The sequence below is a fragment of the Bos javanicus genome, chromosome 2, assembly GCF_032452875.1.
Source record: "Bos javanicus breed banteng chromosome 2, ARS-OSU_banteng_1.0, whole genome shotgun sequence".
NCBI classification, from domain to species: Eukaryota; Metazoa; Chordata; class Mammalia; order Artiodactyla; family Bovidae; genus Bos; species Bos javanicus.
In genome coordinates, this window is record NC_083869.1 from 95107510 (window position 1) to 95132129 (window position 24620).

Below are 24620 nucleotides of genomic sequence, written 5' to 3' on the forward strand. Positions count from 1 at the left end.
AACTAAAGCTCAGAGGCTTGTGCAGACCAATCTGGGTGGCATGAAAAAGTCCTAAAACACTGGGGTGGTAAGTGGAATCCTGTGGCCAGAAAGTGAGTGTCAGGACTATAGTTCAGTCACTCAGTCATGTCTGACTCTTTGTGACCCCATGGGCTGCAGCACACCAGGCTTCCCTGTCCATCACCAACTCCTGGAGCCTACTCAAACCCATGTCCATTGCATCGGTGATGCCATCCAACCATCTCATCCTCTGTCGTCCCCTTCTCCTCCTGCCTTCAATCTTTCCCAGCATCAAGGTCTTTTCCAATGAGTCAGTTCTTTGCATCAGGTGGCCAAAGTATTGGAGTTTCAGCTTCAACATCAGTCCTTCCAATGAATATTCAGGACTGATTCCTTTAGGATGGACTGGTTGGATCTCCTTGCCTGCCAAGGGACTCTCAGGAGTCTTCTCCAGTACCATGGTTCAAAAGCATCAATTCTTGGGCACTCAGCTTTCTGTATAGTCCAACTCTTACATCCATACATGACTACTTGAAAAACCACAGCTTCAGGACTATAGGTGTGGATAAAGGGAATTGAGGAGGCGGTTGACTTAGGAGGTGACTGCCCATTAGCTGGGGCAGTGGTTATCCAAGTGTGGTCCCCAGATCAGCAACATCAGCACCGCCTGGGAATTTGTGAAGAATGCAGCTTCTCAGGCCCCACATAAGACCTGCTGAATCTGAGACTCTGCAGATGGGGCCCAGCAATGTGTTTTTGACATATTATTCTGATTCATGCTAACACTGAAAACTATTGGTCTAGGACTGAACTAGGCTGGTAACATTTACTAACTGGAACTGAGAACACTAAAAATATGAAAGTCAATACAGCTTTGGAACCCGAGTGGGAGAATTGTCTAAATTATCTAAATATATTTCCTGTTTATTCCCAATGACAATAACAAAATAAAAGCTATTTCTCCATTAAGTTATATAGCTTTTGGCTGTTTAAGTAACAGAAACCACAACAGGAGCTTAAACTATGTTGTCATTTGTTTGACAGAAACTCTGAAGTTGATCCAAAGTTGGCTCTGAGGTCTTTTGAAGTCATTGAGGCCTTGGGTTCAAGCATCAGGTTTTTTTTTCTTGCTATACTTCTACTCTCCTGGGGGTATCCTACCAGTGACGTCTGTCCTTATTGCCACAAAATGATCCTCCAAGCTGCAAGCATTACATTCTGGTAGAAGAACATTTTGGGAGAAGGCAATGGCACCCCACTCCAGTACTGTTGCCCAGAAAATCCCATGGATGGAGGAGCCTGGTGGGCTGTAGTCCATGGGGTCGCGAAGAGTCGGACACGACTGAGCAACTCCACTTTCACTTTCCACTTTCATGCGTTGGAGAAGGAAATGGCAACCCACTCCAGTGTTCTTGCCTGGAGAATCCCATGGACGGAGAAGCCTGGTAGGCTGCTGTCTATGGGGTCGCACAGAGTTGGACATGACTGAAGCGACTTAGCAGCAGCAGCAGCAGCAGAACATTTTAAACAGGAAGGAAGTAGGTGGAAGTCAAAGTGCTTTCTTCTTGCATATCATTCATTCATTCTCTTGCTCTCTGCCCTCCCCATCTCCACGCCCCACCCCACCTCACCCCTCTTTCACACATACAGCCCCTCTGGAAGACGATTTCTCCTCATGTATTACTGTACAAAACTGGGTCACATGCCTGCCCCTAGACCAATCACTGGTAAATGAGACTATATTAGATCTATCAAGATTCATGGCTTAAGGTTGGGCCCATTGACCATCCCAACAAAATCAGAGTTCAGTGAATCAGGAGAAAGGGAGCAAGGCTGTAGAGAGGGCAACTAAGAGTGCCTGCTACAGTTACAAGGATGTACTTAATCTATACTTCAGTTACCAATAAAGTAACCACTTTATATATATAATGACTTTATCTGAGTCATATTCTAAAATTCTGACTGAATATTCTTCCCTCATACCTTTATTGGACAGTTTTAATAACATGGAGAAATTATCTTTTAATAATCTCATATTAAAGTTACTCCTAATGGGAAGACCAGACTTGAAAATTTTCCAGGCTAGTTCATTACATGTAATAAGCTACTGTGAGAACCAGTGCAGCAGTTGAAAAACAAACACAACAAAATAGTAATTCTCTGAAAGATATTAGTTTTGAAATGGCACAATCATTACTTTTAAACCAATAGCAAACACAGATACATTCCTCCTCCCATCATTCTGTATCTTATATTAATTTTCAGCAAATGTGTGGTGCTAGGTATAGTGGTTAAAATCACTTCGTTCTCTTCACCTATGGGAGTCTATCCTAGAGCATCCTGTCACCCCATAGTGGTTCGAACAAGTGAGAGTTCTGATTCATACTGGGAAATACAGCCTGCTGGAGATGGGGCTGAATGTTTCCTAGAGTGTCCCCGGAGAGGAGAAGCTCTGCCCAGGGCTCTCTCTAACCCCTTCCTAGATGTCCACCTATTGGAGAAGCAGCTGATCATCTGACCGGTCAGCGCTTGACACCCACTGGGAAGAGTCTCACTGAAGGGCAGGGCCGCTGGCTTGAAAGGTGGTGTTGCGTCCATGGTTGTATTCACTGACTTTCCCTCCTAGTTCTGGCTGATAACTGATGGGCAAAACTGCCTCCAGGTGAATAGAACAGGACGCTTTGCTGCAGTTTCTGAGTTACACGTTCCAGTCTAGTTCAGTTTCACCATGAAGAAACCCTGCATGTTGGGGGGCAACTGTCACATGCCCCGCTGTGTGTTGAGGACAGGCAAGTCCTCCTCCAGCTACTGTCTTTGGTGGTCTCACTGCTTTGGTTGAGAACCCCACGAGAAGAGGCAGGTGGAGTGGTAGAATTAGGGCACGAGACCTCACTTGAAGTCCTTAACATTAAGTTTTCTTCACTATAAATAAGACGCTGACTTAAAAAAAAAAAAAAAGCCAAAGTTAGCCATGGCTTTAAAATCATACATTTTATTATGACAGTACAGAAGCAATGCAGAAGCGTCTGAAATCTCCCTGAATTTTCAGAAAGTAATTTGTACCATAAGCACCATTGAAAACTATAGAGAAAGCACAAGTACCAGCAGTTTTTAACATGACTCTTGGTCTTTCAAAACTTAAAGAATCCTCCTGTCAATGAAGGAGACACAGGAGATGCAAGTTAAATCAATGGGTTGGAAAGATCCCCTGGAGGAGGAAATGGCAACCCACTCCAGCCTTCTTGCCTGGGAAATCTCATGGACAGAGAAGCCTTGCAGGCCACACTCCATGGAATCAAAAAAGAGTCAGACACTTAGCAGCTAAACAACAACAAAAGCTTGAAATATATGAGCAGACTGGTGTGACTACTACTACTTTAATAAAAGACTATAATTTTTCTTAAACCATAGAATTATAAGGTATGCAAGTGTGCTAAATCGCTTCCGTCGTGTCCCACTCTTTGCGACTCTATGGACTGTAGCCCACCATGTTCCTCTGTCCATGGGATTCTCCAGGCAAGAATACTGGAGTGGGTCGCCATGCCCTCCTCCAGGGGATCTTCCTGATTCAGGGTTTGAACCCATATGTCTTAGGTCTCCTGCATTGACAGGCGGGTTCTTTACCACTTGTGTCACCTGGGAAGCCCAGGTGTAAGACTGTGCTTTTCTTTCAAAATATAGTTTACCCGGGGTACATGCGGCGTCAAGAAACAGAATCCATTCAATTTAGACTAACAGTGTGGTTTGTTATAATGACACTTATACTAAGGAGAAACAATGCACAGCTGGGTCTTATGAAGGTCGTGACCCTGACCAGATCTAAAGACCTCACGGACAGAACCTCGTGGCCTCCTTTTGCTCACCACCATTGCTATCACTCAGACACCAACTCACTCATCCATTTTGCTGAGTTCAAATTTCTTGAGAGAGCAAGAGAAAGCTCTGATTGTTTCTCGAGTCAGGTGTGTCCATTTGGGCCCAATCAGTCGAGGCTGATGTGGTAAGGACATTTGAGCAAATGTGGCCACCTAGGCCCATGTCTTAGGGTTGGTCTGTGGGAGGAATAGGTTCTTTCAGAAGGATGTATAAGCAAGGATGCAATGACTGACAATTCTATTTTAGCGTAGTTCAAAAAACAGCAGTTGGTACCAAATTACTTGGAGAAAGTACAGAAATGGCAACCCACTCCAGTGTTCTTCCATGAAAATCCCACAGACAGAGGAGCTTGGTGGGCTACAGTCCACGGGGTCATAAAGAGTCAGACATAATTGAAGTGACTGAGCAGAGCAGAGACAGCAATAAGCAAACATCAATGAATCCAGGTAATACAGAATGATTGAACTGACTTTGTGTGTGTGCTGTCACTGTTATTGAACTGTCTAGCATAATATTAGCTAAAGACTGAAGCAAATCTTTCAAATTATTCTTCCCTGAATATAGATATTCAGGCTTCCCTGGTGCTTCAGTGGTAAAGTACCCACCTGCCAATGCAGGAGACATGGGTTTGATCCTTGGCCAGGAAGATTCCCTGGAGAAGGAAATGGCAACTCACTCCAGAATTCTTGCCTGGGAAATGCCATGGACAGAGGAGCCTGGTGGGCTACAGTCCACGGGGTCGGAAAGAGCTGGACAGGACTTGGTGACTACACAACAACAAAATGTAGATATTGATGGTCTTTCCATATTTATTATACTACCAAATAATCTTGTAATTGGCCTGATTTGATCTGTTACTGTTCTGTAGCCTTGCTTTCAGAATCTGTGAAAGGAAGGTAATGAAAGGATATGAAAGTCAAAGTGTTAAGTCACTCGGTTGTGTCCGACTCTTTGTGATCCCATGGACTGTAGTCCACCAGGCTCCTCTGTCCATGGAATTCTTCAGGCAAGAATACTGGAGTGGGTTGCCATTTCCTCCTCCAGGGGATCTTCCTGACCCAGGGATTGAATCCAGGTCTCCTGCATTGCAGGCAGACTCTTTACTGACTGACCAGAGGATCCCTGAAAGGATGTAACTGTCTTAAAAATACATTGGTCGACATGTTTTCATTGGCTTTTCTTTGGCTACCCTGTTCCTTTCCTTTACTGGATTCCTATACTCAAGCTGATTCAATAGCTGAGGAACTGCATGTGTGAGAGGGACCCTATGGAGGAAATCAAACCAATGATCATCATTAGATATTTTCACGTAGCAAAACTAAATTCTGGCCATTTTTCCTGACTTTAATCTATTTCTATGTGCAGTCCCTCTTGGCGCCTTTGTTTCTCATTCTGAATTCTGCTTGCAGATAAATTGTCAGTTTCATTTCCCCTTTTGGCTCTGCTTTTCCTCTATGCATCAATTCTAATTCCCCATGGCCACTCCAAAGCCTACCACACTGCACGTTTTCAGAATGGAAGTCGCAGTGGATCTGTTCATCTTATTGGATATAGAAATAGAAGTGCTAACATTTCCCCATTCTAACATTTTCAGCTAGAAAAGAACCTACCTGCCAATGCGGGAGGCACAAGAGACGTGGGTTCAATCCCTGGGTCAGGAGATCCCCTGGAGAAGGAAATGGAAATCCACTCCAGTATTCTTGCCTGGAAAATTCCATGGACAGAGGAGCCCGGCAGGGCCATGGGGTCACAAAGAGTCGGACACAACTGAGTACGCACGCATGCATGTGAGGCCATAAGTGAATATCCTGAGTTGGCTAACCACAAAGAAATCTATGTCTGCCTTGTTTGCGTAAAATATTGTTAACAACTCAGTTACGAACTTTGAGAATCTGGATCTGCAGGTGTATTTGTGTCTGCTTCCTTACTTCTGCATTCCGAGGGAAGGGTTCTGTTGTCATAACCCTGGTTTTAAAGTAGGAAGCTAGGCTCCAGAGAGTCAGCAAACAAGGCTGAGTCCTAGGGATGTGGGATCATGTATCACAGGGACACTTGAGCTCTTCTACCCAGTTTATTTATAACAGAAAAGATCACTTTTTAATGTGAATGTCTGTCTACCACCTACTATTTGTGCCTTCTTGACTTTGTGGCTTTTCAGAGCCAGTTTGAGGAACCAGATCTAAAAAATCCAATGCAGTAGACAATTAGAAGAATGGCACTTTTAGTATTTAAAGTATATTCATTTTTGCTATTATTCTCATTTTCCCCTATCTTTTCCCTCCTACTCCAAGGTTCTCAGAATGCCTTGCCTTCTTTGAAAGCTGCAAGATGTCAGGTTGCTTGTTTATTATTGGAATGTAATTGCTTAGCAATGTCGTGTTAGTTTCTGCTGTGTTAGATCAGCTATATATATACACATATCCCCTCCGTCTCGAGCCAGCCTCCCCATCTCATCCTCCTAGGTCATCACATAACACTGAATTCACCTCCCTGTGCTATACAGCAGCTTCCCACTAGCTATCTGTTTTACACATGGGATTACAGATCACTTTTATATGGTGTCATGGATAAGCCACTGTCAGGGGCACATGGGTTTCTAGCCAAACATCTCAGGGAAGTGTCTACCAACCTCCCTGTGAAACTTTGGTCACTGGCAATGTTTCAGCATTTGCTGGCTCCCTCCTGTACAGACAGTTTTAAGTAAAGAAGTAGTCAAGATGGAAACAGAATAGGTTATTATTATCTTCTGGATATACAACTCCTTAGGCAGATTTTAAAAAATATAAGCCTTTATACAAATATATACAAGATACATATATGTAAGTATGTATAAAATTTTCCAGATTTCCCTTGATAAAGAGATTTCTAACTTGGGCTTGTCAGGGTCTTCCTTTCACCCACATTCTGAGAAGGATCCTGACTTGGCATGACAGCTATTTTGAGTTTTGTAATGAGGAATTGAGAAGAAAAGGTGAGAAGAATGAGCCATGGGAGCTGGAGCTGAAATTAGAGTATCTGAGGAGAGATGACGTGATTATGACACGGAAGCAATTTTGGTTTTAAAATAAAATTTCCTTCCATCTTTTTTCTCTCTCCTTCAAAGCATCTATGAGTATGAGAAAGAGTCCTTTCAAAGTTACTTTAGTTGCTGGACTGTGTTTTCTGACCACAAGGTCATTCTCTGAGACTGGATGATTTCTGTCATGATCATCAGCACTGCGGAGATTGTTTATCACTCGACAGACTCACCATCTGACAAAATTAGATCTTTTTCATCATCTGGCATTAGATGAGTAAACAAATCTTTATAGTCTGAAAAAAAATTAGATAAAACATGGTGGGTTTAGAACGTAACTAACAGCCCACGAGATGTTCTATGTGAGTGCTTTTCAAACTTTGTTGACCATTACCCACTATAAATTTTTGTGTTTTTTTACATTCCAGATCAATACTTGCACTTGTGTGCATGTAATGAAACAAAAAGCTACACAAGAAAATACCCTTTTCTAGTTTATTCTTACCCTTCTCTTTTCTACATACCTTTTACTTTCTTTTAATATTCTATTTAGTTTACTGGAAAAATGAACTAAATAGAATATTTAGTTTCAGCTCTTCTTACTTTCCTTTTATTATCTATTTTATTCTAGCTCAAAAAAAATGCTAGTTATTACATCCACTTTATACCTACTAAATTTTTTCATAGTTCACCTTTCAATACGGAAAGCACCATACTGTTATAATTGATTCCAGTGCTCATTAAACAAATAGCCCCACAACAACCCAAATTCAACCCCATTTTCCCCACTTAACCACTACTAACATTTTTTATGAATTAGTTAAGCCTAAGAGCTTAAAATTTTAATGAACAACTTACACGGTTCTGGTGCAAAGACTCCACAATTTGGTTTTTCCTCCTCTGTCCTGGGAAGCTGCCAGTCATCCCCTTCATGACAGACCTTACAGTGTTTGCTCAGTCGTCCCACAGGGGCCCCAGTGGACTCCTGCTTTCCATGGGCATTGCTTATCACCAGCTGGGTGTTACCCAGATACGTAGGGACACTGTCTGACTGAACCTCTTAAGACACGTATTCTGAGCGGAACTGAATTTGCCATGCTCTTCTGGACAGTGATTTGGTCAGCTTGACCAACTTCTACAGGGAGCTAGATTCATTCATCAAGTCTGCCCCCATCCATTTCATGCTTTGTCCAGCCACCCACCAGGCATGTTGTGGAGCCCACCATAAACCATTCAGCTGAACAGCTGATGGCCTATACCTATCTCTTTCGGCTCTCTCCATCCTTTCTGGATTCCCTGCTCTGTCCCTGCTACCCTGATTATCATCTGAATACAATTTGATGCTGCCAAAGAACCAACTTGATGCTTTGACTGTGTGGATCACAATAAACTGCGGAAAATTCTGAAAGAGATGGGAATACCAGACCACCTGACCTGCCTCTTGAGAAATCTGTATGCAAGTCAAGAAGCAACAGTTAGAACTGGACATGGAACATCAGACTGGTTTCAAATAGGAAAAGGAGTACGTGAAGGCTGTATATTGTCACCGTGCTTATTTAACTTATATGTAGAGTACATCATGAGAAAACACTGGGCTGGATGAAGCACAAGCTGGAATCAGGATTGCCGGGAGAAATATCAATAACCTTAGATATGCAGATGACACCACCCTTATGGCATAAAGTGAAGAGGAATGGAAAAGCCTTTTGATGAAAGTGAAAGAGGAGAGTGAAAATGTTGGCTTAAAGCTCAGCATTCAGAAAACTAAGATCATGGCACCTGATCCCATCACTTCATGGCAAATAGATGGAGAAACAGTGGCAAATTTTATTTTTTGGATTCCAAAATCACTGCAGATGGTGACTGCAGCCATGAAATTAAAAGATGCTTACTCCTTGGAAGAAAAGATATGACCAACCTAGACAGCATATCAAAAGCAGACATTACTTTGCCAACAAAGGTCCATCTAGTCAAGGCTATGGTTTTTCCAGTAGTCATGTATGGATGTGAGAGTTGGACTATAAAGAAAGCTGAGCGCTGAAGAACTGATGCTTTCGGACTGTGGTGTTGGTGAAGACTCTTGAGAGTCCCTTGGACTGCGAGGAGATCCAATCAGTCTATCCTAAAGGAGATCAGTCCTGAATGTTCATTGGAAGGACTGATGCTGAAACTGAAGCTGCAATACTTTGGCTATCTGATGCGAAGAGCTGACTCATTTGAAAAGACCCTGATGCTGGGAAAGATTGAAGGTGAGAGGAGAATGGGATGACACAGGATGAGATGGTTGGATGGCATCACTGACTCAATGGACATGAGTTTCAGTAAACTCCGGGAGTTGGTGATAGACAGGGAGGCCTGGTGTGCTGCAGTCCATGAGATTGCAAAGAGTTGGACACGACTGACTGAATGACTGAACTGAACTGAACAGTTTCACGTTTCTGGCCCTGCCTGGACTCCCTGACATGCCTGCTTTGCTCCTGTTTTTCCTTCTGGTGGGACACCTTTCACAATCTCTTCCCTACCTGCCCCTCCATTAGCACACCTCCTTTCACCAAGTTACAGGAGTGATTCTTACTCCTCCTTTGAGGCTCAGTTCCCATTTTATCTCTTCTTGAAAGCCCCTTTCCTAGCACTCTTTATGTGGTTTCCCTATACCCTGGGCCTCTCTCTATCATAACACTTATCTCTCAACAGGGTAGTTTTTGCTCTGCTTTGCTGTCTCCCATGCTAGACGGTGAGCACTTTGAGGGCAAGGAAGAAATCTGATCTATGTTGACATTCCTAGCACCTCTCAAAATGTGTACGTGAGTGTGTGATAAAAATATATAACATGGAATTTACCCTTTTCACAAAATTTTAAATCTATAGTACAGAACCGTTAAACATATGTACCTCATGGTATGGCCGTCTGCTAGAATTTTTTCATCCTGTGTGACTAAACCAGCACAGTTTCTGAATAAATAAATAAGTGCCTATTTGATTATTTTTACCATCTTAAGTCTCAGCTAGATTTCAAAATATCATTAAATTTCCTCCTTCACACATTACAAGGATCTTTTCTTTCCTTGTGAGTTTCTAGATTACTTGCTTCGTTCCTTTGTGTCCTATCTTGCCCTGTTTCGTTGCGTTTTTTAATTCACTGTGTATCTTGGTGTTCACTTTTTTGTATTCTCCGGGGCTCCTTTCCCTGTGTTTGTGTGGCCACAGCTGCCTTACTATGGGCCCCAGTGTCTTTCACAGTGACCAGTATCTAGAACGTACTTAGTGAATATCTGGTACTTTCCTTCAAAGATTTCAATAGATTTTTAACAATGATATTTTTGGGTATAGGATGAGGGAGATGAAAGATTTAACTTCCATTTTATAGCTAACAGATGATCCTTTCTCTGAAATTTCATGTTAAGCTTTGGATAAAAGCGCATTTCTTTTTTCCAAATGATATACCTACCATCTGACACTTTTCGACGTTCCTGTTGGTCATTTTTGGTGGGTAAGGTGGTCTTTACATCTTCTTGGTTTAAGTCAGTTTCTAAAAGTAGGGAAATTAAGTATTAAATTAATTGAAAAGATTAAACAAATCTCATACATGAATTATCTCATTGATATGATAATAAGCAGAAATTTCCACAATCTGCCAAGTTCTGATTATTTTCAATGCGCTAATCTTGGAATCTTTGGAACAGTGTTTTGGGCAAGGTACAAGGGTCCAATGGTGAGAGAGTCATGATCAAATGAGTGAACACACATACGTGTGTGTGTGTGTGTGTGTGTGTGTGTGTGTGTATGGGGCTTCCCTGTTGGCTCAGACGGTAAAGAATCTGCCTACAATGCAGGAGACCCAGGGACCCAGGTTAGAAGATCCCCTGGAGAAAGGGAATGGTTACCCACTCCAGCATTCTTGCCTGGAGAATTCCATTCTTGCCAGAGAAGTCTGGCGGGCTACAGTTCATGGGGTTGCAAAGAGTCAGACGTGACTGAATGACTAATACATGTATGTATATGACTTAACTCTTGTTAATAAAAACATAGCATAAAATCAGGTCATTTTCTTTCAGAAAACCTTCTACAATGCAAGGGTTATGAGAAATTTAGGACTAACAATCAGTCAATGGAGTCAAGTTTAGAATGACTGCCTTATCAGTCAATATCATAAGAAGAGTTTGCAACTCTTGCCTGCCAGGCCAGAAAAGAAGGCCTTACATCTGAGCATACAAAAGTTCAAGGTAAATGCAACTCCTCATTGGACTTCTATACCCACTCCCACCTGCATGCTGTCTTGAGGCTTTGTTTGGCCCACTCCTGGCAACTTGACCACCAGCCAGAACTGGGTCTCAAGTCTCAAAAGCTACCCTCTGCGCATAACCTCGTTTCCTTGTGGTCTCTCTGCACTTCCTGCACTGCTGGTACTTTGACCTCATTAAACCTTCTTGGGTATGACCAAGGGCACTCTTTGGTACCCTGCCAGCTTCTCTTTACTAGTTAATCAATTCTGAGGGGCAGCAACTTCTTAAATTGGTTGAAATCTGTATCACACTGATTGTTCAATGTTTTCAATATTATCCTACCCCTGCCTAGATTTTCTAAATGTTATTTCTACTTATCCTCCCTTCTTTATCCAGTAGACCCCCTGTAGTCCATTACTTCATCAGCTTTCTTTCAATTACCCTCTCTCCACTGCCTCACTTGCTTCCAACCCCAATGCCAAGCAGAGTAACAAAAGTGCACTCATTTTTCTGTTCCCATGTTAATACCAATGACCAAATCACCTGAGCACCCATTTAGGGTGCCAGTCAAACAAGACACACACATACAAGAAAAAAAAATAGGAGAAACATAAAAACTTTGGGAAGATAATTTGATATTCCACATAAAGTCATCATGGAAATACTCAGAATTTTGTTGGAATACTGTATAGTGTCATCTTTATTCCAAATGTTATTTGTATTCTAAGTGGAGGGGTGGCAGCACTCTCTGATATTTCAGAACTTACTGCAAATCATACATCTGGAATTCCTTTCCTGCATCCAGGCAGCTGAGCACCATTACAAGCAATCACACAAATGTACACTGGAGTTATTACAAATGTTACTGTCTTTAAATTCCACTGAGACCTTAGATCTGAAAGAAAATTATGACTTTTTCCATTGTCCTTCTTTCCTTTCCTCTTAACAAATTATTTCAAATCTTCACCTCTTTCCTTACAACCCTAGCTTCCCCCTAGACTTTGATCACTGGTACCTAGCCTTACTGCCATTTTTGTTCTGAATCCCTCCCCCGCCTCCACAAAATTCCCTGCATCCTATCCATCACCTCTCCCTTCTCTGAGGTCTCGGCAGAAGAGATGCTTCCTGTTGGTATCTGATCCCTGTGCTCTGAAGCTTGTTTTCTATTGCTATCTTGAGGATCTTTCTCCTCACATTCCTCCTTCTCCAATGGTAGTTGAATGTTAACACCCATCCATCCAGATATCTCTCTCTCTGACACATATTTTTGAATGTGTCAAACATACCCGCAGAATGAAATTTAAAAGGCACGAGAGACCAAGCAATGAAGAAGTCTCCCTTCCTCAAACAGTCAGGTCCTTCCCCACAGGGTCACCATGGTTATCAACTTCTAAAAGACTACCAGTTAGTTACTGATGACTCTGTAGCCTCATCTCCAGCCCAGATCTCTCTCCTGGCCTCCAGAGACCATGGGTCCCTTACCCACTGGACACAGATGCCTCTGGAAAACCTGCTTCTTCTTCTATAGCCCTTACCTTGACCACAGCTTCCCAATAATTTTCATTATTTAGCACACATAAAAAATGACCAAGACAATAGAGGCAACCAGCCTGGGGACTCCAGTTGCTCCAGATTCAGTCTCTGGAGCTAAGGAGATCACTAGCTCCATGTCCCAACCCATGTGTGGCTGATGGTTTGGGAAGTTCTGTCTTAAGGAATGTCTCCACCGTATGTCGAGATGCCAAACACGTTGGGGCATTCTTCATCCCATCCCAAGCTCTCTCTTACCCTATATCTCAGATGATCAAGTTCTGTTAACTTTATATCTTCAAATCTAGCCCCTTCTCTACATTTCATGGCCACTTCTTGGTTAGGGCCCTCATAATTACTCTACCTGCCAAAAAAGCCCCCAAACTGGTCTTACTACTACTTCCGCTCTCTCCCATCCAATACATTCTTCCTATTATGAACACAGTGATCATTTCAAATTTTAAATTTGCTCCTGTGCCTCTCCTACCTAAAGTCCTTCACTGGTTTTAACAAGATTAGGTAACCTTTCCACTTTCTAACACTTTTCACCTCAAATTTTATTTTACAGATAAAATGAATTGACAGTTCTCAGAAATTTTTGCCTTATATTTCTGCCTTTGTATATGCCTGTTGCTCCCTCTGAATGGACCAACCCTTCCATTTACCCCCATCTTAGCTAACACCTTCTTTTTTCTCATGACTTCGTTTAGATGCCACCTTGTCCAGAAAGACCTTCCATCCTGTCCTCACGGGGGCCCTTTTCTGTTCTCAGCACACACGTCCTCAGGCCCACAGCACTCAGTACCCTGGCTCCACAGCAAGTCTGTAGTTTCTGGGGCTCGGTCCTCCCCGCCGACACTGGTTTCAATTTTGCCTCTCTGTTCCACAAAACTGTTGGGCTCTCATCAAAGTCACGAATGTCCTCGGTGTCCTACATCCATTGGGAACTTTACAGGTCTCATTTTATTTGATCCCCTGGTAGCATCCCACAGTGCAGACCAGCCTTCATTCCCAAAACAATGCCTTTTGGTCTTCCATGGCATCAGATTCCAGGGCGTGTCCCGCTCTCTGATCACCCCATTTACAGTCAGTCCTCTGTCAGCTGTTCTACTGAATCATTAAAGGCTAAGTTCCTCCAGGCCTTCTCTCTCTCTCCAATCTCCATCATGCTTATGGCCTCACTTCTATTGAATTGGCCAAAAAGTTGGTTCAAGCTTAAAGTCTTACAAAAACTCGACCGAACTTTCTGGCCAACCCAATATATATAAAGTCAGCAACTCCCAGTTTGATAAATGTAGTTCAGATCCTGATGGGAGAAGGCAATGGCACCCCACTCCAGTACTGTTGCCCGGAAAATCCCATGGATGGAGGAGCCTGGTAGGCTGCAGTCCATGAGGTCGCTAAGAGTTGGACACGACTCAGCAACTTCACTTTCACTTTTCACTTTCATGCGTTGGAGAAGGAAATGGCAACCCACTCCAGTATTCTTGCCTGGAGAATCCCAGGGACAGGGGAGCCTGGTGGGCTGCTGTCTATGGGGTCGCACAGAGTCGGACATGACCGAAGCAACTTAGCAGTAGCAGCAGATCCTGATGAGCTCCAGAGAGTATGTGGTTCTCTTATCTGTTGTATCTATTTGAGATACCCCTACAGGTATTTCAGAATCAAAATGTAAGCAACTAATATAAAAATTAAAATAAAAAACAAAATTAAGCAACTAAACTTATTCCTCCTGTACCCTGGCACCACACATCCTCTCTCACCTAACACACACACACACACAAATATACACAGGCACACACACACTCTCTTTCTCAAATAATGTTCCTCTACCATTTTTTCCCCCATATTGATAAACCCACCCAGTTACTTAACCAAAAGAAGTCAGAGTCTTCTGAGATTCCCCAGAGCCAATCCATAGTCAAGTCTTGATAATTCTACCTCCTAAATGTCTTTCAAAATTCTACAGCCTTCAGCCTTAGCTGTAATCGTCTCTTCCTTGTGTCACTCTGCTACCCTCCTGATACCAGTCTTCTGCAAACAGTCTCGCCTTGGTTCCAATCTGTTTTCCAAACTGATCACAACCTGATTGGGTCATTCTTCGTCCAGAAGCCTGTGCAACTCTCATCTACCCTTCTCCACTCACTCTCTCAGCTTCATCTCATTAGGCTTTGGCCACACAAGGTATTTTTTGCAGTTTTTCCAACACGATGATGTATGCTTTCCTGTGTCAGCTTCTTTGATCACATCCCCAGGCAAATGCCTTCACAGCACACTGTACTTCTCATTCTGAGATTCACTACAGCTATAGCCCTTGGTATAATTTATGATCCCTGATGAACTGTAGGTTTCAAAAGTCAAGAATGGGTCTATCTTATCCACCCCCATATTTCTAACTCCTAGCACTGGCTGATGGTCGACATTCCATCAACAATGATAGAAGTAACGGATGTTGAGCTCTCAAAAGACACTTGATGAAAGCTCTTTCTTTGAGTGAATTTATTTATTTATTTTTGTATTTGCATATTTCAGATGAGGTTTTCTGTAAGGAAAGAAAGCTGAGAACACTTCCTTGTGAGTTCACAATTAGAGAAAATATCAATAAGAAAACTAAGCTTATTGAAAGTTATTTTTTAAAGTTACCTAAAGGTAATTGTAAGTATTGTGAGTTTCACAAATATACAAAAAGATATGTTGAATTCCTGATCCCTGGTATCAGTAAATGTGACCTTCCTTGGAAATACAGTTTTAGCAGATATAATCAAGTTAAGATGGGGTCAAATTGGATTAAGGTGGGCTCCCAAGGCAATGCTGGGAGGAAGGCAGGAGGAGAAGGGAGTGACAGAGGAAGAGATGGTTGGATGGCATCACTGACTCAATGGACATGAATTTGAGCAAACTCCTAGAGATGGTGAAGGACAGGGAAGCCTGGCATGCTGCAGTTCATGGGATTTCAGAGTCTAACACAACTGACGGACTGAACAACAACCAAGGCAATGACTGGTGTTCTTCCCGAGAGAGATCTGGAAACAGGTACACACAGAGGGAAGACAGACTTGTGAAGACAATGGATGAGACTGGTATGAAGCAGCTACAAGCCAAGAATGCCAATCATCACCACCAGAAGGTAAAAGAGGCATGGAAGAATTCTTTCCTAGAGCCTTCAGAGAGAGAGTGTGGCTTTGCTGACACCTTGATTTAGGTCTCCTGGTCTCTAGGACTGTGAGAGAATAAAGTTCTGTTGTTTTAAGCCACCCATGTGTGGTACTTTGTTACGGCAGCTCTAGGAAACTAATACATATGGTTAGAATCCGCCTGCCAACGTAGGAGACTTGGGTTTGGTCCCTGGGTTGGGAAGACCCCCTGGAGAAGGAAATGGCAACCCACTCTGGTATTCTTGCCTGTAAGATTCCAGGGACAGAGGGGCCTGGTGGGCTATAGTCCATGGGGTCACATGCACATGACTTAGTGACTGAAGAACAACCATGATACACGAAGTTTATAAGAGAATAGGGAGTAGTGGCATTAAGATGTGATTTCTTTGACTTCCTTGGTGGCACAGTGGATAAGAAGCTGCCTGCCAATGCAGGGGACATGGGTTTGATCCCTGGTCCAGGAAGATTGCACATGCCGTGGGCAACTGAGCCCATGCATCATAACTGCTGAGCTTATGTGCCACAACCACTGAAGCCTGCAAGCCTAGAGCCTGTGCTCCGCAACAAGAGAAGCCACTGCAGTGAGAAGCCTACAGACCGCATCTAGAGAGTGGCCCACACACAGCACAAAGACCCAGCATAGCCAAAAATAAACAAGCAAAAGAAGAAAAGTTTTAAAGGTGTGATTTCTTTAGCATTCTTATCAGATACTTTATTTCAAAGGATACACTATACCTATAGTTTATTTTGTCAATAATTTACCTGAAAAGTGATGAAATATGGATTAGATTTATTTAAATAGTGATTTTGTTTTAACACATACTTTAATACTATTTTAATAGCAGCCCTATAAAATTTCATATCTAATAGATTACCTGATTGATATGGCTGAAAATTTGCCAACTCTCCAAGTGCAACAAGTTGCTCCTGTGGAAAAATTTTGCAAAAAAGTTTTGTAATCAGAGAATTAAATGACCACATTAGTAACCTAATCATTCTTTACTAGAAATGTACTTTGATTCTGGATATTTAAGTAACCAACTACTATCTTTAACATACTAGAAATTACACAATCAAATAAGTAGCGATCTTCTGCTGATTTCTCAAAACTTTTATGACCTTCTATTGTTCCTAGGAATAAGATGCAAATTGAAACCACAGTAAAACAGCGTATGCCTTGATTTAGGGGAATCCATTTAAGGCCATTATTAAAGTCAGTTTCCTTGTGGCTATTCTGACATTACCTGAATTAGATCATTTGCCATTCTGGTCATTGCTTGTTGACTTATTTCTGTATTTTTGAGATCTGTAAGAACCACCCAAGTTCCATTCTCAAATTTCACAGGCATAGAAAAGACAATCCCTTTAGGAATACCAAACTGGCCTGCAGGGAATAAACACAAAGCAAAGCAAGACAAAAGCACTCGGATAAATAAAGCTTCCTCGTGACACTGTAGAGAAGGACAGACATGGTTTTAAATGACATGGTTTTTAATGATAATAGTGGACCTAAACTTTCACTGTTCCTTCTTTATCCCTTTCATCCCTGCTGGGTTCACATGGCCTGCCCCTGCCTCGAGGACTAATGCAGTCCTTCTCTCCCACCTTGTCTGGATTCCTTTTGTCTGCTTCCTTAGTTTTTCCTTGGGCCTCTAGGTAGCCCCTGAGCCCTAGACACTTGTCCAATCTGGCCTTTGCTCTTTCAACCTATGACTGCAATCACAGAGCCAAGGAGTGGGCACTGGGAAGGAGAGCTGGTGATTTTCTCACAATTCCAGTTCCCAGTTTAAATGTGCTCCAAATAAAAAGATTGATAATGTTTATTACTAACTGAGCAACCTTCAGATAAAATGCCTCCTGTTTTCATGCCTCAATCAAGTAGGAAAATTATTCACACCATTCTAGTCATCAAAAATGTTGTCACTATGGAGAACAGTGTGGAGGTTCCTTAAAAAACTAAAGTTACCATATGATCCTGTAATCCCACTCCTGGGCATGTTTGTGGAGAAAACTCTAATTTGAAAAGATATATGCATTCCAAAATTCATAGTACTATTTACAATAGCCAAGATGTAAGAGTAACCTAAACATCCATTGATAGATGACTGGATAAAGAAGATGTGTTAACGTATTATAACGAAATACTACTCACCCATAAAAAAGAGTGAAATAATTCCATTTGCAGTAATATGGATGGACCTAGAGATCATCATACTAAGTACGACAAAGATAAATACCATATGATATCACTTATATGTGAAACATAAAAAAAATGGATACAAATGAACTTATTTACAAAACAGAAGTAGACCCACATTCATAGAAAACAACTCATGGTTACCAAAGAGAAAGAGGGGAGGGATAAATTAGAAGGATGGGATTGACATATACACACTGTGCTATGCTGTGCTTAGTCATGTCCAACTCTTTGCGACCCCATGGACTGTAGCCCGCCAAGCTCCTCTGTCCATGGGGATTCTCCAAGCAAGAATACTGCAGTGGGTTGCCATACCCTCCTCCAGGGGATCTTCCCTATCCAGGGATCGAATCTAGGGCTCCCGCATTGCAGGTGGATTCTTTACTGTCTGAGCCACCAGGGAAGCCCAAGAATACTGCAGTGGGAGCTTATATATGTGGAACCGTCTCAGGGACACAATGATCACTTGCTTCTCACCTCACTTGCCCTCAGCATTGAGCACTTATTGATGAATTCCTATAGAGATTAAACTTTTGGCCATGTGGAATCTTAGTTCCCTGACCAGGGTTCAAACCCATGCCCCCTGCAATGGAAGCATGGAGTACTAACCACTTCCCTAATTACACCAGGGACTTCCTAATTAAACTTTTTACCAAAAAAAGGTGAGGTTTTAAATGCCTAATTCACTAAAAAGGTAACACAGTGATTTGAATTCACATGATGGGATGTTTGTGCATTTTCACTTTAATTGAACAAGACTCTTTAAGTGTCTACCCATGAAGGAGCAACAAGAAGACCCAGCCAAGGCCCTGCCCTCAGAGCGGATGAACTCTAATGGAGAGGACATATGAGGCTAACAGCCCATCCGTAAAGGCAGGCTGTGATATCTTCTCCAATAGAGGAACACATGCTATGTGAGTACAGAAGAGAGACAGACATGAATTCTGACTTGCAGGATTTGGGGAGACTTCCTTGAGCTGCACCATAGTCACTGAAACACTGGGAAGAATCATGGTTCCATTAGTTACATAAAGGATACAAGAGGTGGATCACATTGGGGAGCAAGACAATAGGTTTAATTTGGAGTATGTCAGTTTGAAGTGACAACATGACATCCAGGTGGCAATGGTTCATAGGGCAGGGCTCAGCAGTGAGACCCAGGCCTGGAGCTTTGGGAATGAATGGGCTTTGCTCAGGGAGAATGGAAAGCTGTAAGGTAAGAGATACTCTAGGTAGAGCCTACGCTCTAGGTAGAGCGTCAGCTATTCTTTCTTTCCTATATTTTAAACACAGAAGTGCTCTGTATAGTTTCTAGCAGATTAAAATAGTAAGGATATAAAAATATATACACATCTTTTGTGGATGGAAAGCAAGCTTTCCACATTCCTGTGCCCTTTGTATCTTGCATCTGTGTCCTTGCTCCTGCGGCTCCTGCACCCAGGTGTTTTTCCCATACTTGTCTGTCAGGGAAACATGACTCAAACTTGCAGATGACACTTCTGAAGTGTCCCCTCCTTTATGATGCCTGTCTTGATTCTTTCTGCTGCCTACTGAAAACTGAACTTGCTTTCCCTTCCTCAGCTGGGAAACAGTGAGAAAAACTCAATGGAATGATTTCATTGACATATGTGACTCTCCTTTTCTCTGCTGTGAGTTTCCTAAAAGGCAGAAGCCAGGCCTTCTCCCTGTGTGTGTTCCCAGCACATACACACAAACTACTGCGGCATTGCTGAATGGACGAGTGAAGGAATGCACGCATGCATGCAAGATTACAGAATCGTGAAAATCCAGATAGCTCACAGAACCTGTAAAGAGGTAGACAGGTGAGGACACAAAAGTAGGAGCACAAGGCATACATTGAGGTTTTTAATCATAATAAAATACAAAAAAAACCCACAAATTTACCTTCACTCAGTACCCCTAGAGACACAATCTCCCCCGGGGGTGAGCCATGGCACCAGTATTTCAGCGTAGTGGCTATACTGTGTGCAGCTAACATGCCTCCGAATTGTCTTCCTGTGGCAGTCAGTGTTTTAAGACTTACCACAAACTCTCTGTTTACCCACTCCCTGTGAGGAGAGAAGGAAACGATTTTACAATGGAGAAAGGACTAGGAATGAAAAAGAATGTTCCCTGGGTCAGTGCGTCTAAATACAAGAAATCACCTCCACAAAACAGAAATATGACTTCCTGAATCCCTCTTCAAACTTCTTCAATCCCATAAAGAGTCAAGTAATTAAACAGGGCAGAAAGGAATCCTAAAGTTTCAAGCTAAAACCATGATAAAATAAATATGAACACAGAAGAGTGGCCAAAGGCTGCAAGAGCAATTTCATCTAAAGAATGTATTCTATGTAGAGGCTATCTTAGAGTCAGGGGTATCTTTCATTTTAAATAAAATATCACGAAATGCTGACTTCCTCATATTGGGAAGTAAGGAATTCTTAAGTTTTTATAATCTGAAGTTTAAAAACTCAGGTAATAGTCCAGCTGGACTAGAACAAGCATGAACAGGCCGTCCCTGCTGAGCCAGCACAACAGCTCCAGGAGATGCTGGCCCTGCCAGGGAGCCATTCAGTAGAATCGCAGGAACTGTACTCCAAGAAGGTGAGCCCAAGGACACAAATTCTAGGCATGGGTGAAGGAAGGGAAGGGAAGAAAGGGGTGATGAGATGCATGTGTTACCACTGGGAAAGTACCGCAAAGTTTAGAAAAAAGTTCCAAATGCGTCCCTCCCTCTGCTTCTTCCCATACTCTTTTTGAGATGGTGGTGCTGATTGTGACAGGCACAGTTCTGAGGGCCTTGCCTGTCTTAACCCATTTCATCTTTCCGGGAACTCTGTAAGGCCCGTACTGTTACTGTTGCCAGTTGGCACACGGAAAAATCGGGGCACAGAGACACTAAGTAACTTCTCTAAAGTCACACAGCTAATAAGTGACTGAATGACAATTCCAACCGAGGTGGCTTGGCTCCAGAGACAATGCTTCTTAGTGCGTCTCGATTCTGTCTCTCCTGAGACTGAGCACCCAGCTTGGCCTGGACCTGCTCACCGAAATTCCTAATTCTCGAAGCTTGTTTCAACTAGTTTTGACTTGAACACATATCTCTGTCTTTGCGTTAAGCACTTTATATAGGTTTGCTTTAGCAATAACATTAATGGAATATGTGAACCACTTTAAGGATAATCTGAAATATAAAAAGTCATAATTCCAAAATCAAATAAATTGGAGGTGGGGTCTGACTGGTTGAAATTCTGTGGAATTTGCTTCTTCAATAGAAAGCATAAATGAGGCTGAGTATGAACAATCAGGTTATTTTTGTACACAGATTTCTAAGATGATTTTTAAAAGATTATAACAATTATTATATGTTTATTCAATCTTGTTAGAATACTTCACTTAAAGAGATACCATACCTATCAAAAAGCAGGCTTAAAACAGGGCGTGAATAGTGAGGAGGTCCCCAGATAGCGCTCTCATATCTGTAAACCTTGGCTTTTCTCAGATCAACGTAGTTATTTCCACTAATATTACCCCAAATGATCACATCTTTGATGCCTGTGAATAAAAGAAATTTAAAAAATAATATAACATAAAAAATGGCCTGCAGCCTGTTTGTGTGCTTTACAATTGGTCCTTTTAAAACAGACAGATTCATGCTCCTTAAAACTCTGCAAATGATGTGGATCATCTCCTTAATCGCCAGGGTTTGGCCATTCTTAATAATGGTTATGGGTGGTGTGGGCATATGACTGTATTCAGGAGATACTGAAATGTTCCCTAAGTGAAACTGCTACCGAAAATGAAACCCCTGCTGTGATCCTAACATCACACTCTGCTTGCCATGAAGAGGATTTTTTTTTTTTTTTAATCTGCTTTGATTCTGACAATGAGTCCTTGATTCTAGACTGGAATGAAAATTTGGGCAAGTCACTTGACTCCCTGCATGGCGTTCATTTCCTGCAACATGGGGGTGTTGAACTAAGAGGACCCCCGAGGAACATCTTAATCCACAGAGTTACCGAATCAGCTTGTATGTAGGAGGTACTTTTAGATGGGAGGCTTAGAAGAAAACAAATCAGCCCAAATTCCTGCAATGTTCTGGGGGTGGAGGGGAGTGAGTGAGAAAATAACTACTAAAAACATGATACGTACTTTGAAGAAAAAGAAGAGGATGCAGTTAGAGAGAAATGGGGATTGGCATTTAATACGATTCTAATAATTGTGGATTTTTTACAAAGGTATCCAAGGGGAAAGAAGGCATTTACTTATCAACTTATTTGCTTAAAAACTTAATTTCTTATCATTTCATACCACTTGCTAGTATGGCGATAGAATTCTTCCCATATGTATGAGCTAAGTTTGCTGTTGGCTTCAAGTAACAGAATATCCTTCTGACTTAGCTTAACTGGAAGTTCACTTTTCTCAACTAATAAGTCGAGGTAGGCAGTGACACTGGTGTTTGTTCAGCAGCTCAAAGATGTTACTGTCTTGGCCCTCCCCTCATGGCCTAAAAACGGCTCCAGCAGTTTCAGTTACCACACTCTTAGAGTTGTGTTCAAAGGCAGGCAGTAGGAAAAAGAATCTTTCTTGTAAGCTTTAAGGCCCTTTATGGTTCTAAATGCCTTAAGTTATGCTAGAGAAAGTTACAGTGGACATCTGCTTTTTTTCCCCCTAACATTTCTTTTTTTTTTTTCTTTAACTGCATACAGGTTTTTCTTTAAGGTACCCCTCCCCAGTTTCAGCCCATTTGGTTTGGGTAAAGCTGTTCTCATACCTCAAGTCTATCAATGGGTACGAGACCTAGATTCCAGATTTCGGATCACAGCAGTTGATCCAATCTCCTATTCTGATCACAAGAATTGAACAGATCTCCTGATCTCCAATCAGGAGACGGGCACATGGTCCAAGATTGAAGGCAAAAGGAGAAGAGGGTGGCAGAGGATGAGATGGTTAGATAGCATCACGGATTCAATGGACATGAACTTGGGCAAACTCTGGGAGATGGTCCATGGGGTTGCAAAGACTCAGACACAACTTAGTGACTGAACAACAACACATGGTCCAAGTGCAGCCAATGAGAAAATATTTTGCTAGATTTTATACAAAGAATTAAGAGAGTATTTTTTTCCCCCCATGTGGTTATTGAACGATGATGCCAGGGGCCATTTTGCCACTTTTTAGAGAAAGTCAGTCTGAGAATCAGACCAAAGCTATGGAAAGCCGAGCTGAGTGATGAGCCAAGTGAGAGCACACCCAGGCTTGACATCATCATTTGAATTCCAGCATCTGGCTATGCCTAAAATAAGAACTACTCCTGCACTGTTATGTGGGAAAATACCCTCTGTCTGACTTCTGTCTCTTTGAGTGGACTTTCTGTCACTTGTATGAAGCGAAAGGCAAAGGAGAAAAGGAAAGATATACCCATTTGAATATAGAGTTTCAGAGAATAACAAGGAGAGATAAGAAAGCCTTCCTCAGTGATCAGTGCAAAGCAATAGAGGAAAACAATAGAATGGGAAAGACTAGAGATCTCCTCAAGAACATTAGAGATACCAAGGGAATATTTCATGCAAAGATGGGCACAATAAAGGACAGAAATGGTATGGACCTAATAGAAGAAGAAGATATTAAGAAGAGGTGGCAAGAATACAAAGAATTATACAAAAAAGATCTCATGACACAGATAATCATGATGGTGTGACCACTCACCTAGAGCCAGATATCCTGGAATGCAAAGTCAAGTAGGCCTTAGGAAGCATCACTATGAACAAAGCTAGTGGAGGTGATAGAATTGCAGTGGAGCTATTTCAAATCTTAAAAGATGATGCTGTGAAAGTGCTGCACTCAATATGCCAGCAAATTTGGAAAACACAGCAGTGACCACAGGACTGGAAAAGATCAGTTTTCATTCCAATCCTAAAGAAAGGCAATGCCAAAGAATGTTCAAACTACTGCACAATTGCACTCATCTCACACACTAGTAAAGTAATATTCAAAATTCTCCAAGTCAGGCTTCAACATTACGTGAACTGTGAACTTCCAGATGTTCAAGCTGGTTTTAGAAAAGACAGAGGAACCAGAGATCAAATTGCCAACATCCAGTGGATCATGGAAAAAGCAAGAGAGTTCCAGAAAAAAATCTATTTCTGCTTTATTGACTATGCCAAAGCCTTTGACTGTGTGTATCACAACAAACTGTGGAAAATTCTGAAAGAGATGGGAATACCACACCACCTGACCTGCTTCTTAAGAAACCTGTATGCAGGTCAGGAAGCAACAGTTAGAACTGGGCATGGAACAACAGACTGGTTCCAAATAGGAAAAGGAGTCCGTCAAGGCTGTATATTGTCACCCTGCTTATTTAACTTATATGCAGAGTACATCATGAGAAATGCTGGACTGGAAGAAACACAAGCTGAGGAACAGATTCTGTTCCTAGTACTGTTTGGGCTGGTAGACTCGAGAATCATAAGAGGATGAGACAGAGTCAGAAGATGAATTGTATTCAAAGGGAGCACAGGAGAAGCAGAAAAGAAAAAAAAAAAAAAAGATCTGATCTGCCTCTTGAGAAATTTGTATGCAGGTCAGGAAGCAACAGTTAGAAATGGACATGGAACAAC

General features: G+C 42.1%; 1 protein-coding gene across 3 annotated transcripts in view; it reads right to left on the bottom strand.

Annotated features, from left to right (window-relative positions):
• Window positions 1-6594: 6594 nt before the first annotated feature.
• MDH1B (malate dehydrogenase 1B) overlaps window positions 6595-24620 on the bottom strand; it is a 32538-nt gene continuing 14512 nt past the window's right edge. The window contains exons 6-11 of one of the 3 annotated variants that reach the window (XM_061382647.1): window positions 21414-21555; window positions 19903-20066; window positions 17045-17184; window positions 16676-16727; window positions 10341-10421; window positions 6595-7188 (exon numbers count right to left, since the gene is read on the bottom strand). In XM_061382647.1, coding sequence (XP_061238631.1) covers window positions 7109-7188; window positions 10341-10421; window positions 16676-16727; window positions 17045-17184; window positions 19903-20066; window positions 21414-21555 — 659 coding nt within the window. In that variant the 3' untranslated portion in view covers window positions 6595-7108. The remainder of the gene's footprint in view (window positions 7189-10340; window positions 10422-16675; window positions 16728-17044; window positions 17185-19902; window positions 20067-21413; window positions 21556-24620) is intronic. The other 2 variants (XR_009729932.1, XM_061382655.1) reach the window with 2 other exon arrangements.